The sequence below is a fragment of the Stegostoma tigrinum genome, chromosome 8 (genome assembly GCF_030684315.1).
Source record: "Stegostoma tigrinum isolate sSteTig4 chromosome 8, sSteTig4.hap1, whole genome shotgun sequence".
NCBI lineage: Eukaryota > Metazoa > Chordata > Chondrichthyes > Orectolobiformes > Stegostomatidae > Stegostoma > Stegostoma tigrinum.
In genome coordinates, this window is record NC_081361.1 from 45,216,774 (window position 1) to 45,234,140 (window position 17,367).

General features: G+C 39.4%; 1 protein-coding gene across 1 annotated transcript in view; it reads left to right on the forward strand.

The window, feature by feature from the left end:
- lamc1 (laminin, gamma 1) overlaps positions 1-17,367 on the forward strand; it is a 232,771-nt gene that overhangs the window by 114,958 nt on the left and 100,446 nt on the right. The window contains exon 2 of the mRNA XM_048538920.2: positions 8,997-9,301. Within this exon, the coding sequence (XP_048394877.1) occupies positions 8,997-9,301 (305 nt within the window). The remainder of the gene's footprint in view (positions 1-8,996; positions 9,302-17,367) is intronic.

Below are 17,367 nucleotides of genomic sequence, written 5' to 3' on the forward strand. Positions count from 1 at the left end.
TGAGCATCGTTGGGGCCGCACTGATCCAGGCAAGTTGAGAGTATTGCATAACATTCCTGCTTGTGCCTTGTAGATTATGGTTAGGCTTTGCAGAATCAGGTGGAGAGTTACTTGCCACAGTTTTTCTAGCTTCTGACTTACTCTTTGTAGCTACTGTGTTTATGTTTCAACTCCAGTTATGTTTCTGAACAATGGTAACGCCAGGATGTTGATGGTGAGGGTTTCAGCGATAGTAATGCCATTGAATATCAAGGCGCAGCGGATAGGTTGCCTCTTTGTTGGAGGTGGTCACTTGCCTGGCATTTGTCGTGCGAATGTTACTTGCCGCTTGTCATGTATCAACAAATATTTAGAGTCACTGGATACTGCAAAATCTTTGGGCTTTGACAACATTCTGGCAACTTGTGCTCCAGAATGTGCTGCTTCCCCTGGCCAAGGTATTCAGCACTGTTGAATATTGGAATCCTACCAACGATATTGTCTACCTATGTTCTGCACACACAAAGCAAGACAATCCAACCCGGTCAATAACTGCCATCAATTTGCTCTCGATCATCAGTAAAGTGATGAAAAATGTCATCAACAGTGCTATCAGGCAGCACCTGCTCAATGATGCCCAGCTTGGGCTCTGCCTTGGCCTCATGACAGTCTCAGTTCAAATGGACAAAGGAGCTGAATTCCAGAGGTAAAGTGAGAGTGACAGCCTTTGAAATCAAGGCAGCATTTGATAGAGGGTGGTATCAACAAGGCCTAGCAAAGCTGAAATCAGTAGCTATCAATGGTGGGGGATCTCTTTCTGAGGAAGTCACACCTGACATGTAGGCCATTGGCTGTGGTTGTTTGACGTCAGTTACTAGTGTCTACCCCAATGATCAGTAATCACCATTTTGGGTAAATAATGCCAACATATTGGATGTTGGACCCATTGTAAATAGGTTATCTTGCATGGGTTGCACCACATTGTCAGATTCTTGAGTAAGTCTCATATGTATAAGATATGATATTTGCACTGGCACCACTGTCAGTCTTGGTATATAGTGAGCAGTTTTCATTCCTGTTGTGATATAGCACTTGATGGAAGTAAATGTTTCAGTTTTTCTGATGTATTTCAAGTTTACCACTACTGACTGACTGAGCTCTGTAGTATTGCAGTTACCACTGAATTCATTGGCAAGTTTGTGTGACTTGGATGTCAATTTGGAAGCTTCTTTGGCATGATTGTTCCACAGCAAAAGTAAACAGAAGCCAATGTGTTGTATTGTGATTTCTTCTGGGTAATTGTACTTACACATTTTAGCCTTCTGACCTCTAGTAGAACATAACTTCTGTACATCACAAAATACTGAACACTGGCTGAGTGATACAAGCCACAGCTTGTATGAAATTTGGATGATCCACCCCAAAACATGTTCCAGAGTCAAGTACTTAGAGTTTGTTGGCCTGTTACAGTTGCTTTAAACTTTTAGTGAAGTGTTAATAATAAATTGTTAACGTCTTAGGTTTGTCCAGAAGTGCTTTTATGAAGGATTCACTGGAAAAGAGGCAATAACCAACTTCAGAAACCTTCAACTAAGGTAGTTTCAGTGAAATGACATTCTATACCTTTTTATATTGACATCTGCCAGTGCATTTATAGAGTGTTTCACCTGGCTATTCTCGATATGACATGGTCTCTAGCTTGTGTATGCTGAAATTAACTTGAACTTTAGGTTGATCTAAAATCTGTGACATTTTGTCAGGACTTTTGCAGTCAGTCAAAAATTATCGAGGACTTTATTCTTCATGACACTTCAATGCCCAAAGTGGCTGTCAGTTTTCATCAATTATTTACTGATGCAGAATTAATTTTGCTAACTGATTGCGGTCCTAACAGAAAACCACAGTTTGACATTATATTGTACTGCTTGCTTATCATCTAAAAGTGAAGATGTAAAAATCTGTATTGCAAATATAGTGCTTTTAAGTGTTTTTGTTGGCTTTTTTAAATTGCAAGCTGTTGCATCTTTAAAATATACAGGCTTGTGATAGTGGGGTTTTGCCCATGAGTGGCATCTATGCCAATAAAGAATGATGTCACATAGGTTTTTTTTAAACTTTTGTGCCAATTTGAAAAATAAGTTAATAGATTTGATGCATCTGGGCATGGCAAGGCCTTTGTAATGTAGGGAAATTCCTTATTTCTGTTTTCTCATTTTGTTGTAGAAGTGCTTTTCTTAGATTAGGGCTGTCGTTAAGGCCTCATAGTTGCAATTCTAAATAAATGGCATCAATATCTTCTCGTTTTTTTAAAAAGCAGAAGAAGAGAGTTGAAGTATCCACTGAATTGGTACAGGTTTGGTTGTAGTTGTAACTTCAGCTCTGAATTCTACCTGATTAATGGATGATAAAGGAAAAGACTTTTCACTACTGCTCCAGTCCTATCATAGTTTCAACCTTCAGCTTCCTGCCATCATGACTGGCTTTTAGTGCCCGCTTACGGCCACTAACTTGCAGTGCGCACTGTCACCTTGCACCCGTGTGCTGCTATCGTGATGCTATTTGTGATTTTCGGTGTAACATAATATAATATTTCTGTTTTCTGTGTAGCGTATTCCATAGATAATGTGGTCCTGTTCAATCAGCTTGGATGTTATTTACATTTCCTTGCAAATAGTCAGTAAAGTATCACAGACTTGCACTCTGGAGCAGTTGAGGGAATAGAGTTGATTGAGAAAGATAAAGAGAATGTGAAAAGAAAATGAATTTAAAAAACCGTACAGGTGTGTTTGACTACCTGCAGGGCAGAGGCTTTACAGTTTGCTTTATAGGCCTCCTACATCAAATAGCACGTCATGATCATATCTCACCCCTTTTGTGGGATCCTTACAACATGAATTATCAACCCAAAATTGGTGTTAAGTTTAGTTTGTATTAGCTGCATAAACCCAGCTATACCTAACATTTGAGGTGGGAGCCTACTGATGAAATTAATGATTTTAATTTTACTTGAAAATGGAACGGTTAGCAAATTTCTCTCTTTTTTTTCACAAATTGCTGGATCATTTTGTGGACTAACGGTGGTGAGTGTGGTGAATTTAGTGTTACCTTTCCTGGGCCAATATGCAGTGAAAAATATGTAATCTTTTGTAACTGTCATGGAAAGGTTGTATATTGCCTTCTGTTTAGTATTTACTGTTCCACCTGATGTATTCAGAACAAGACTTATGCTTTTATATTTCTTTTGAGTCATGTTTACATGGAAAGTACTTCAAAGGAAGATTATTCCTTCTTGTGCCCACCCCCTGCCCCAGCACTAACTTGTACCGAAACATCAAAGTTCACCTGTCTCCTCTGATCTTCTGTGTCATTTAATAGTCTGTTTGAAGTGACTGATTTGATGTTTTTCTCAATTCCGGAGTTTGGGGTGAGATGGAGGGGATCACCGTCAAGATGTAGGTAATGCAGTGGCGTGAAACTTGGGGATTGCTTAACTTGAGTCATGAGCAAATTGTACTTCATATGAAGTAAAAACCACCTGCATGAATAAGCTGGTAAATGGCCCTGTGCGGCTTCTGACAAACAAAGCTTCTTGCTGCTAACAGCAGACACACCCTTTGGCAGAACTGGCATGGTACTTTGCAGATTTATTTAAGATCCGACAAAGCAGTATTAATCAGTGGTGAAGTACGGCAGTCTTGCCGCAAAATTAACGCACACAACAATGTTGCAAAATCCATTTTCATTGTTACTTGTATCTCTGATTTTTGTTTTCCTTCGCCATTACCCAGGCATGAATGCCTTGCTCAAGTTGAGAAACCTGGGGGCTTACAGGTTTTGGCAATGTATTGGATCTTGTGCGGTCTCCATAGAAGAGCTGCAAGGGTGTGTATTGCTGCTACACTGGTGCAGACAAGCACGTCTCTGATGCTATCGATTGTGCATTTTGTGTGGAGAGTATGGGAGCTTTTCAGTTGAGTTTTAACCACAGTGATGTGATGCAGATTCTTTACCATCTAATGGGACACTTAACTGTGTTTTGTATAGATATTTATCTTACTTATTTGAATGTAGTATGGAAGCTAAAGACCGACGTTAGTTATTGCCACTTGGGAGGTAGCTCCTTGACTCATTGTCTACAAAACTGTGAAGCTAAAACACAGTTTCCGTAGGTCAGGTAACGTCAGCTGTGGCATTGTACTCTAATAGAGCACAGACTGTTGCTAGCTTGAACCTCCATTCCCCTGTCCTGATGATTATGGTTAGATCTGTTCCCTCCACAGATGAGTGGTCACTGGTAAAGTTTGGGAACAGACCAGTAGCCATGGTTCCATGAAATGGTATTTAAACTCAATTTTTCCCAGTTCACTTAATACTGATTATAGAAATCGGCTGTGGTTTTACAGTGAACCACCTTGTTTGTTCTTTAAGGATTCATAATTAGGTGGCTTTATATTTGTGATTACCATCAAAAATGAGAACTCCCTTTTGCATGTAATGCACTGGGTATGCAAACAAGTGGTACCTCAAAAATATAAGTGCCTGCTTTAGTTTCATATTTCGCCTGTCCATCCCACCCAACAGTTTCCTTAGCAACATTGTGTGTATCGGGTGCCGCAGAGGATGCAGCAGTTCAAAATAAAAGGGGCTCACTATCATCTCAAGGAAAAAAAAAATGTAGACTAACTTGTGACACAGGTCCCAGTTACAAAAATGCAAGCAGTAGCAAGTTGTGCTTTTAAATGTATTGAACCAAAAGATGGAATGAGCTTTATTACAACTATTCCATTTTGGTGTTCAACAACATTTTTAAACTTCTAGATTCGGAAAGCCATTATTGAGAAGATCCTTCTGTCAAGTAAGGGACAATGCAAAAAAATTCAAAAGTGCTACCTCTAATTCTCATGCTTTGCTTTCTGGCTGACTAGTTTGAGTTAATACTTCCAATTCTCTTTTCTATCTCAAGTTTTCAATCACATTTCATTGTTATTCCTTTTGGGTGGTTTTGGTTAGTTCACATGTTGCTCCATATCATAGCCTCTTCCTAGCTAACATTGTGGAGTTTCTCTGTACTCCATGACTATGGTAAAGGAGCAGCATCCCAGGATCTTGGAGGATGCAGAGAAAAGAGACAATATATGAGGGGTGGTTGGGGAGGGGTGGGGGAAGATAACACAGGAAGGTAGGGGTAGAAGCAAGGGGAAGAGGGTGACTTCCAGCTGTATTTTGATTTTGTTTTCCTGTTCTTGTAGTTTCTTGGTTCTTTATATTAATACTATAGTAAGTATAAAAGCAACAAAATCTTCATTTTCTGGAAACTTGAAGCATGTACTTGGTATTTTTGACGACTCCATTAGAGGATCAAAACTTTGACTTGCAAAATGATGATTTTAGAAATATTTAAAGTCTAGATTTGTATGCCTCTTCTCAGATTCTCTGGTATTCAACTTGCAAATGATCAACATTGAGAATTAATGATATAGACATCTGTGTGATGGAGTAGAAATGCATTATTCATACCATCACATCTCAAGTCTTCAATTCAGCCTGTATCTAATCTGGTCAATGGTCTGACTCCTACCATGTCTCTATCGTTTCCTGACTACTTTAGCAGCTGTTGTACGCTGGAGACGGTTGAAAAGTGAATATTCAGTTTTTAATGTCAGCGTATTTGTTTTTTTTGTTTAAACAATCCTAAACACCCAATGTTTTTAAAATTTGCAAATGATTTGAAGGATATCTTTATGAATATACTAAAGACATACAATGTTCCCAACACAATCAAATTGTTACCAGACTTGAAAAAGTAACCATGTTTCCTTCCTCCCTTTGACTCTAAGGATTTGTGGCATCCCCATCTTTTTTTGGCAAAGCTTCAATTAAACTGTATTTTTGTTTCTTTTCACATCTGTTTTTCCTGTGTTCTTTTCCCACCTCCTGTTCCAGTTTAGCAAAATGGTGTGATTAGTGCAGAAAGCATTGTGTGTTTGTCCACTTACTGATCTGGAAGCCCTTTCACATTCATAAATTTTCATTTCATTTATGTATATGTAATTACTGAATGTGGGTGTTGCTCCCACACAATTGAAGTTAGTATTTTACCAATGCCTCTGTGATACAGAAAGTAAGGGAGGTTCTTGCTCTTAGGCAGTAGATCTCACACCTCTTCTCAACTAGTATCAGAAGTCTGAATGGTAGCAGTTCATGCTTTTCAACAAATCACTATATCTGTGTATGTCACTATGAAGATGGGAGAATCATTTTTCCAAAATTAAATTGAATGAAAATAAAGTTGTGTGTTTCTGGCTTGCAGTTGCTAGTTCAGTCATATAAACAATGTTAATGTGAAGCCTTTGAAGTTTCACTCTCGGGTTTACATATTATCGCACGTGAACAATCTTTGATTTTAAAAACTTTTTATCTTTTACAGGTTTGGGCTAGTTAAAGTTTTGAGACTGGTCTTAAGGCTATCGTGAAAGCCATTGTGGAAGTACTGTGTGCGTGATTTATGAAAACCTTTCCTGGTGCTGGGGGACTGGTTGTGGGAGTGGTCCATGTACAGCGTCCTGTTTTTGTTTCAAATTGTGCACCTGATTGGCCTTCACTATAGATGAACTGTATATGCAGCTACGTGCATTTTTTTTCACTGTTCACGTTTGGTGGTGGGTACATCCTTTCTTTTTCTTACACTTTTACATTTAGTGAGATAGCTAGAGAAACCAGCTTTGGGCAAAAAAAAACCTGCACTGCAAATTTTAAATAGGACGTGGTTATTCAAGTGTGGGAGGTCCCATGAGAATCAACACAAGTTCAGATGTCACAGCTGCTGATCATTTTACACTTGCATTCCTGCGGACTCTGACTTACTTTTCAAGTAAAACAGAACCATAGCAATTTAACATAATGCTCTGGTTGTGTAGAGTACATAACCATTTAAGGTGGTAGTCAACCTGCTTGGCTAAATTTATCATTTAAAAATCATTCAGAAGAATGAAAGGAAATGAAATGCAAAGCAGAATTTGATAAAGCACATGCATAGAAGTGAAAAATGACCCCTGAAATCCACCCCATGTAGGCGGTAACATTCCCTCACCCTCTGCTTTCAATGAGTACTCTTTCATTACACTGGCATTCTTCTAACACTTTTGTTATTGCTACACAGTACCCAGTGCCATTCTTATTCAGACCTATCATTGCAGTCAAATTTCATTGCAGCGGACTTCCACCTGGTAATATACTTTTAGCCTCAGAATATGAAATCAGTGGAGCATTTTAAAAAAAAGTTGCCTATGGCTTTTGAATGAATATAAATTTGTGTTATTCGCATAAAAGTGAAAAACAAACACTAAGCTGGCCAGTCTTTTTTACATAGTATGATTTTTATTTTGGAATAAATTATTTCAACTTGCTCTCTACACCAACTTTGCTGGAATATGACTAAATGCTCGTGATTGCTGTCTGGTACTCAGCAGTACACTTTCACAAATGTACTCCCATTTCCTTACAGCAATCTTAATTTAAGTGCAGTGGCAAGTTTTACTTCATTGCGACAATGCTACAAAAAGGAGATTTCTAATGTTGTGTTTAGTGCAAATTTTTTGTTTGCTTACAATATGGATTGCTGCCAAACACTTGTCCAGTCAATTCTCTCTCAAGCAGGGTAACAGCAAAGCATTCAACTTTAGAATGAACAATTTCACGTTGCAATATTTCTGGTACTTTGCCACAGTCAGAACCTTCCAGTATAAATATTTGTGTTCAGTAGCCATCTGTTCTATTAAAATATTCAGGTTTGAACTTGAAGTCCATTTAGAACAGGATTCTATGCTGCTCCAGGGAGTGGGAATCTTCAGCGGGCAGAGCAGCTTAATTGTGCAGGAGGCCAACAGTTAGCTTCCACATAGATGCCTGGAACTCCAGCATAAAGTTTCTAGAAATTTTCATTTTGCAGGCAACTCTGCATGTCATGAATGCTTACTAGAAGGCAGCCTTTCCAGTTAACTTATCAATGCGTGTGATTGATTGCATATAAATAACATGCAGCAGCCGAGGTAATAAAACTTGGTGCAGTTGGAGTGAGCAGCAGCTGTCTTTTCCTCACAAGGAACACTGTTAAATGACAGATGATTGAAATCAGATGACACCAGTCAGAAGGCAGAACCCTGGAATTCCCTCCCAAACGGCTTTGTCGATCTACTGCAGCACATGGAATGCAGCAATTCAAGGAGCCAGCTCATCATCATCATCATCTCAAGGCAACGAGGAATAGGCAATCAACGCTGGCTCACCAGTAACACCAATGTCCCATGAGTGAATTCTTGAAAAAAATCTCTCATTAAAGTTTCAAAATATGCTGTTATTTTAAAAGCATTCTGTGATCTCCTTATGTACGCTATTATTGCCAGTTTGACTTGATCATTTTGTGTTATTGCTTTGTCAGAAAAACCCAATATTTTTGTTTTTGCTTTGTCTCACATTGAAATCACTGCTAGGGGCCTGTAGATTGTTCTCACAAGTGATTGGCTGATGCACCAGCCTCCTGTTATCTGCTTGTTGATCACCCCTGAGATAAAAATGGATATTGCACTTGTATACAATGTGGCTTTTTTTTGCATGGTTCCTGCATGGATTTAAGCTGACATTGCAATATGGAGATGCGACATTTAAAACTGAGTCCCACTGTCTGTTTTGTATTCAGGTTGATGCATTTCAGGTTACAACTTAAGAGCAGTGTTTCTTTTGTATACTGGCCAACTTTCCTCTCTCAGCTAAAACTTTCAAGAAATAATGTAATTACCCTGCTTGTGCAATTACTGGGACCTTGATACCTGCATATTGGCTGCTACACTTTACTCTTTAAGAGCTTCAAAAGTAAATATTTGGATTTTAAATGCCGGTGAAGACAAGCTTGGAAAATATCGTAAGGCAGTGTACAAATATATGTTTAAGTTTGCTGTTAACATGTTGAAGGACAAAAAAAAGTCTGCTAAAACTTAAATTGTTCCATTTTTCTTTTGCAGGGAAAGCATTTGACATTACGTATGTAAGATTGAAATTCCACACAAGTCGGCCTGAGAGTTTTGTTATTTATAAACGAACTAATGAAGATGGGCCTTGGATACCTTACCAGTATTACAGTGGATCATGTGAGAAAACGTACCAGAAAAAAAATCGTGGGTTTATCCGAACAGGAGAGGATGAACAGCAGGCGTTGTGCACAGATGAATTTAGTGATATATCGCCCCTCACTGGAGGGAATGTTGCCTTTTCGACTCTGGAAGGGAGGCCCAGTGCGTACAATTTTGACAACAGCCCTGTGCTCCAGGTATAGTCAAGACGAGACCATGTTGTAAATTGAGTCAGTAATTACACTACTTGGTATATATCACTGCTTGCAATGGTTTTGGACCAGAACAGTAGAAATAATTGTTTTAATTGTTAAGAACACTATCAGTATTCTTTAAAAAGTGTTTTCAGTGCTATTGATTTTAAGCCTTCAGTATCCGTTCCCGTACATTCCACTGAGCTTCCTCTTCCCCCTGTCCTGAAGGCGTTGACTACTGCTAAGCATCATTTTTATAAACTCTTGGGTAGTTCACCCTTCAATATTACAGGAAATCTTTAACTGGGAGCGTGACAGCCAACAGGATTTTCAAACACAAAGTGTAGTAGTTGCCAACTGATGCTGGTTTTGTGCAACATTCACATTTGCAGTCTACATTAGGACTTGCCATATAGCGATCAGAAGCAAGAACCTTGGTTGACTTATCATTCTCTAAAGGAGTTCTTTTCTCCTAATCATCTGTTCATTTGAGGGTGAGGGGAAATGATTATTGACACAAAATGACTAAGGTGTTTTTGTGTCTTGTTACGCACTTGTGCCTCAGAAATTGGTGGTGTCAAAATATAGTTTCGTAAAAATGGCACATTGTTCTATTCCACTAATCTACAGCACAAAACTTATGTGGCATCTGTTTTCAATTTGTTGCATATGGCCTCAGATGTTGACAAAGATGCCTGAGACAAGTTGAGATGCCTTTGAGATGTTGGACACTACTGGTGAATTCAGATTCCAACTACATATGGTGAGCAGTGGCTTGCGATATGCGTAGGAGGCATATTGTTGTCAGTTGGTATGATAGGACCTGCAGGTGCATAAACTCAGAGGCTAAGCTAGAAACTATTGTTGTGCTATCCAAGAAGCCTATGAGCAAAGAACTTTTGAGCTTGAGACGTAAGGTCCTGGATTAGCCAGCTTCCAATGCATAACACTGCCTCTCAGCTATCAAGATTCATGGTGAGCCTCTGAAAAATGTGAATTAAACCTTCTTTCAGTCTCCTGTCAGCAAGGGAACACTTTGACAATAAAATTCAGTACATCAACATAGCCAGTTTGTCAGTGTAGCCTTTGGCTCTCTGAACAACAGTATTGTATGACTGAGACCTTAAACACAATTTCAAGCTTCTGATCTACGAGGCAGCAGTTTTAGTAGCCTTCCGACATAAACTAGAGAAATTAATACTATCCAGCATTCACCTCAAATCTCTCGAAGTATTGCCAGTAATGCCTCTGCAAAATCCTGCAAATCCACTGGCTCTCCAAGGGCCATCACTTCTCTGAGGCCACCATCGCCAGCTTTTGAGGTACTACCTCATCATCCACAAGTCTGAACAGAATCTCCAAAACAAAATCTCTGCTCAAAGCTTCATCGTGACAACCAATTTCCAGGAAGGCAGAGGAAGCACTTCAAAAATGTTCTTGCAACTTCGTTGAAACAACTCATAGTCCCATTAATTTATGGGCGTTTCCAGGCTGAGACTGTCGGATTGAAATACAAGCATGTATAAATGTCTGCCCCAGTCTGCTGTAGTCATATAACCTCTACCACGTCGCGCACAGCCTGTAGGATGACAGTTTAAGCTTCTCTTTGGTAAATTCCTTGTGCTGAACACACTGCTTTGTACACTCAACATAATGTCAGAAATGCTACGTCCACAATGGAATAAAATGGCTCAGCTGCAGAACTGTGAGCTGCTATTTGGGGGGAAAAAAAGGAAGGATATTTCTGATGACCTGGTGAGTCCAGAACTGGGGTTACAATATAAGGATTACAGAGTAGTCAGTTTAGGACTGAGATGAGACATTTCTTTACCCAGAGTGGTGAGTCTGTGGAATTCTGTACCACAGAAAGCAGTTGAGTCCAAAATGTTGAATATTTACAATACAAAATTGCATATAGTTCCTAGAGCAAAATGGATCATGGGATATAGTGAGAAAGTGGGAACAATGTCTGGAGTTGGGTGATCAGCCATGATTATATTGAATTGTGGAGCAAGCATGACGGGTTGAATAGCCTGCTACTGCACCGGAATACTGTGTCTCTATGTTGAAAAGTGTGAAGGTCATAGTGAAACTACTGCTTAAAACAAAACAGCAGTTTTATCTGTTTATTTTTAGGTTATTTATCAGTTTACTTAGCTTCTGTTCCAGTTACTGTTGGTATGCACCAGAATTCTTCCATGTGCAATGACAATTATTATACAGCAACAAATTTGTTAAGCAAACTGGAACAGTACAAATTGCTACACTTTTATTATTGTTGGGAGGAGACTGTTTGAAAATATATTCCACCCTAAATATCTCTGCAGAAAAAAAACTTCAGAAATTTGAAAAGCTTTGAAGGCACATTTTGAGCCCAAGTGACAATTACATACAAATGGTGCATATTCATTACCAGGGAACAAAGTGGGGGGAAAAAAATCCATTGATCAGTGCATGATATAGCTAACTCTGCTTGCAGAAACCTGTGAATTTGCACAGTTTAAAAGATAAGCTAATTCAAGTTGGGTTTGTATTAGGAATAAGCATCCAAAAGTGAAAGCATATCTGCTGGGAAAAGATAAATTACACTCAGGAGAGCAATCAACCAGTGTGTAAGTGTCGAGGTTGCAAATCTATAGCTAGAGTTTATATATGGCAAAGCAGACCAGGCCCTGCATTGTGCTGACAGATCTGCCAAGCATTTAGGGCAGAACATTCACAAAGACTAGGATGCAAACAGTACAACAACATCATGTAAAAGACAACAAGGCATGTCCAGTGTGGAAAAACTAGTGTTCTCACTACAAAAAGCTGCATCATTTGGGCAAGTGTAAGGCAATAAAGAAGCACAACAAGCAGGTACAGATGGCCACAGGAGAGGTAGCAAGCAGCTGAAGATTCTAATAGATCGTTTTACAACAAACAACAAGTTGGCTCAGTCAAATTGATAGTTGAGACGTGGTTTCTCACTTGAAATGAGGACTGCAGAGAGAGAGACTATCAGGTCAACACAAAATGTCATCAGACCTTCACAGACCTATACAAGGTAGCTGAACATGTTGATCCAAAAATGAAGCCCTCAAAAATAAGGTAGAGGCAATATGTAGGCACTGTACTCATGCTGAAAAGACATACTTATTGCTTTAAGAGCACATTGGAAATATAGATATGAATTGACAGTCCAAGATAGCATATTGTACAAAGACAATAGAATAATTAGCACAAAGGATTTGAGAGGAGCAATGTTAAAGAGCATTTGTGCCAGTCACCAATGAACCAAGCCTGAAGAAAGTAAGAGATGGACTCTACTGGTCAAGAAAAAGCAGCAAAATTGAGGACCACATCAATCAGTGCAGTGCTTCTAATGAGTCCAAATAGACTCATTTGGAGTCATCCATACAGACAATCGATGAAGCTGGATTATATCCTCATCCTCATCGCTACTTAGAGGTAGACCAGATTACTTCACTGACTACTGCTGAGATTATTAAATGCTTTAAAAATCTACTTTAGCTGTTGTGGCATTACTGACGTTGAGTGATCCTCAGTTCACAAGTGAAGACTCCCATTCCTTCATTCCTTCAAAGATGTGAAAGTCAACACCTCACACAGTCTTTACACTATTCCTAGTCAAATGGAATGGAAGTAAAAATCACCAAAGGAATCATAAAGATATCAAGCAAATCACACACATATAGCAATCCACTTAATAAAGGCATGGAAAGTAATCCAATACAAAGTCAAATGTCATGCTGCACATAGATCACCTTTCCACTGCCAAAAAAGTGACTGAAGCCAGAAATTGTATCATGAGTTTTCTAAAAAAAATAAGGGAAATAACAGACAGTTGAATTTTGCTCGTTCAAGACTGTTGAATCTTTACCAGAGTAGAGTCAGAGTACAAGCATTCGACGATCTCAAAGCCAGGCCAAGTTCCAACTTAGTAGTGCGAAGCTGTTGTCACTTTGAGTATGCATATGTGATTGTTCATTTCCATCAGATGTACCATAGCAACCACAAACACAGCTGGTCAGGAAGAGGTGAACACATCACCTACACAGAACACAGGTCAACCATCAGACCCAGCAACCCAATGTGACAATACTGTGGCTTTAAGAGGTGTATTTTGTCCTGGTGTTTTATGAAGAAAGGTCAAGACCAAGGTGATGAGCAGTCTCCTCTAAAGCCAATAAATTAACCGGCTTGTGAGGCCTTATTTTTTTTCCAAGTTAGAAGAATAGAAGTAGCCTGAACGGGTGGGTTCACACACTCTCAGAATCAGAATTTTAATTTTAGCCTTCAGTAGCAGTTGCTGGTGTCTTGAAGCTGGATGTGGAGTCTCTTATTCTTGGTGCAGCTAAAAGCTGTTAGAATTGTCTCTCTCTCAATCTGTTTTACTGAATTTGCCTTTGTCAAGGGTGTGTTTATGGCATGGTGCTATATTGGAACAATTAATTGTTATTTAATATATTTAAGCATTTCAATAGAGTTAGAGTTAAGCCAATTTTCTTTTTATTTTGTCTGTATTTTAATTATGGTGTTTGAATAAAGTGTTTTATTTCAAGCCTGATAGACTAATCGAATTGCATCCAGAATACAACGCCTGACACTTCTCCTCATCAAGATAACCAGAAGTTAGGCTCTAGGCTATCATCTTAATGTATGTTGATGGGGTTTTGTCAGGTCCATAATACCCAGTAATGGAAATGGATTAACAAGGCTACCATAGCAACAGCATATGACACAGGAATGACACTCCCTGGCAAAACAACATCACTAAGATGAACGAGAAATGTAAAATGCCACGAGTCAAGGCCTGACAATGTACAAAAGCTTGACTTGTGTTTGTCTATTTTTTTTGGATCCTGAGACTACTGGATCTTGCCTTGGCTGTATGAACTGGTTTGTTGATTCAACGCCCTGAGACATCTTAGTTTAGTCACCCAAGTAACATAGGAGCAGGAATAGACCATTCAGCACCTAAAGCTCCATCGTTTTAGATCATGGCTGCGCAGCTAGCTCAATGTCATTTTCCTGTGTGATATCTCTAAGCCCAATTGTTAATACACTCCTCTTTTTGCAAATTCACCTTCAATTTCCCAGTGTACTTTTAACTGCTATATCTCCTCATTTCATGACTTGAGCACTTGCTCTTGCTCTGTCCCCTCCCCATACCACTAGGACCACCACCATTCGATCTCCGTGACAAAGGTTGCTCAATTTCTCTTGAAGCAATTGCCTTCAGATATAATACTAGATTCTAATGCAGAGGATTTTGTTTTAGTGGCAAGCCTCCAACCTTACAGCAAATGTTTGCAAGTCTTGTGCGGTGGTGGGTATGCTCATATCTTCCTTACAATCCAGCTGGAACTTCTGTCTGATATCTGGTGTACTTGCCCTCAGGCCATTCTTGTAGCCAACCAGTATCCTAGTATTGGCTGCAGTTTACCACTAAAGCTGAACTTACTGATGCTAAATGCAAACTCCTTCGCAAGTACAACTGCAGCACATTACTTTCCTCTCTGTATTCTTTCCTCTCAAAAGTCATCCCGAAGAGACTAACAACATTGCAATAACATACACAAATTGGGCTTTCTATCACTATGTTTACCTACAGGACAATTTGTTAAATTAATTATCCAAACCCATCAATGAAGTCTAATAGCCCTTTGGATGAAATAATTGTTCCATATCTCAGTACTAAATGATCAACACTTTATCCTGATATTGCGTCCTTGTGCTTTAGATTTCAAGATCAGCAGACATAATAACTCAATTCTGAAGCGAGTTGACAGATTTGTAAGTTTCCATGAGATCACTGTGCCTTCTTCCAGACTGTATGGGCCTAACTTACTTACCCTCTCATCACAGGGGCAAGTTACTGAACCATAGCTGTTACACCTCCAATGTAAAGAAACATGTTAAATATGGAATGCATTACTTTTATAGGTGAATTTGAATAGAATAGCATTTGAATTAGATTTTCTGTTTATGCATGTACCAACTATCTCTTAAATTTTTTTTCTTATAGAGAAGACCAATTAGTTGCCCTGTGAGAATTTGCTAAATTTCTTTTACTATACAGGCTTCAAAGCCTCATCAGATTAATGACTAGAACAAAATCTTACAGATCAAAAAAACCATACTAAACCCAAAATGTTGGAAATTCTCGTGCAAGTATTTGATTTATTGTTATTGTTTCCTGTACCTAGGTGCAGTGAAAAGTTTTGTTTTGCGTGCAGCGCAGACAGATCATGATATACAAATATCATAGGATAATTGAACAGAATGAGGAATAGCAAGTTCTGGCTGCAAAGATGATGTACAAAAAGCAAGATCAGCATTAGATTTGAAATTTTAGGTGTCCATTCATAAGTCTAATAATAATAGGGAAGAAACTGTTCTTGAACTGGGTGCATGTGTTTAAGCTATTGTATCTACTGCCTGACAGAAGAGGTTGGAAGAGATTATAACTGGGGTGGGAGGGGCCTTTGATTTTGGCTGCCTTTCAAAGTCAGCGGGCAGTGTTGATGAACTCAATGGATGGAAAGTTGATTTGCGTGATGGACTGCACTGTATTCACAACTCTGTGGTTTCTTATGATCCTGGGCAGAGCAGTTGGCATATCAAGCTGTAATGTATCTAGATAGAATGCTTTCTATGGTGCATCTATGAAAGTTGTTGAGCGTCCTTCTGGGCATGCCAAATTTCCTTGGTTTCCTGAGGGAGAAGAGGTGTCAATGTGCCTTTTTGACCGTCGCATCAATGTGCGTGGTCCAGGACGGATTGTTGGTGATCATCACTCCTAGGAACTTGACACTGTCGACCATCTCCACCTCTGCTCCATTGTTATAGAAAAAGACATGCCCTTGTCTGTGCTTCCTGAAGTCAATGATCAGTTCTTTAGTTTTGCTGACTGAGGGAGAGATTGTTATCTTTACACCATGTCACCAAGCGTTCAATCTTTTTCCTGTATTTTGTCTCATTATTGATGTCTGGCCTCCAACAGTGTTGTCATCAGTGAACTTGCGAATAGAGTTTGGACAGAATTTGGCTGCACAGTCACAAGTGCATAGGAGTACATTAAGGGGGATAATACACATCCATGCTGGGTGCCTTTGTTGAGGCTTGTCATGGGGGAGGTGCCGTTGCATATCTGTGCTGATTGCAGCCTGTGGGTCAGGCATTCAAGGATCCGCCTCCAGATGGGGGAAACAGAGACCTAGATCTCTGAGTTTGGAGAATTGTGCTGAAGGCAGAGCTGTGGTGAAAGCCTGACATAGGTATCCTTATTTTACAGATGTTCTAGGGATGAGTGTAGAGCTAGGGAGATGGTGTCTGCCTTGGACCAGGAGGCAAATTGCAAGTGATTGAGGCAGTTTGGGAGGCTACAGTTGATATGAGCCAGAACTAATGTCTTGAAGCACTTTTTATAATTACGCAGGTCTGAGTCATCAAGCGGTAATCACTGAGGTATGTTGCATGTAATTTTTTTTTGGTACCAGGATGATGATGGTTGTCTTAAAGCAGGTGGGGACATCAGGTTGTAGTAAGGAGAAGTTAAAGATGTCAGCGAACATTCCTGCCATCTGGTCCACATACAATCTGAGTGCAAGACTGGGAACAAAGTCTGGGCCAGTCGCTTTTCATGGGCTCACTCCAAAGTAGGCCAATCTGATGTCTGCAGTGGTGTCTGAGGGAATAGATGCTTCCAACGTACTCAACAATCATCAAATTGAAGCATTAACTCTCTCTCTTTCCCTTGCACAACTGTTGCCTGACCTGTTGAGTTGGTTCTCTTTTAGTAATGATTTACAAAAATGGGTTAGTGCACAATCTGTACATTATAGGATGGTGTAGTTTACTGCTACAGATTTTCGTTTGTCAAAAATAAAGCTTGGAGATTTAGAAGGCTGAGTGAAAGGAAAACTGCCAGTGCCAGAACCTTGAGGAAATCTAATAGAGAATTTCAAAACTGAATTCCTGAATGATTTAACAAGTTGCTTGTTTTGTACCTACTGACAGTTCTTAACTCAGAAGCTGGGTTTGCCGATTTTCTCTGGTGGTTA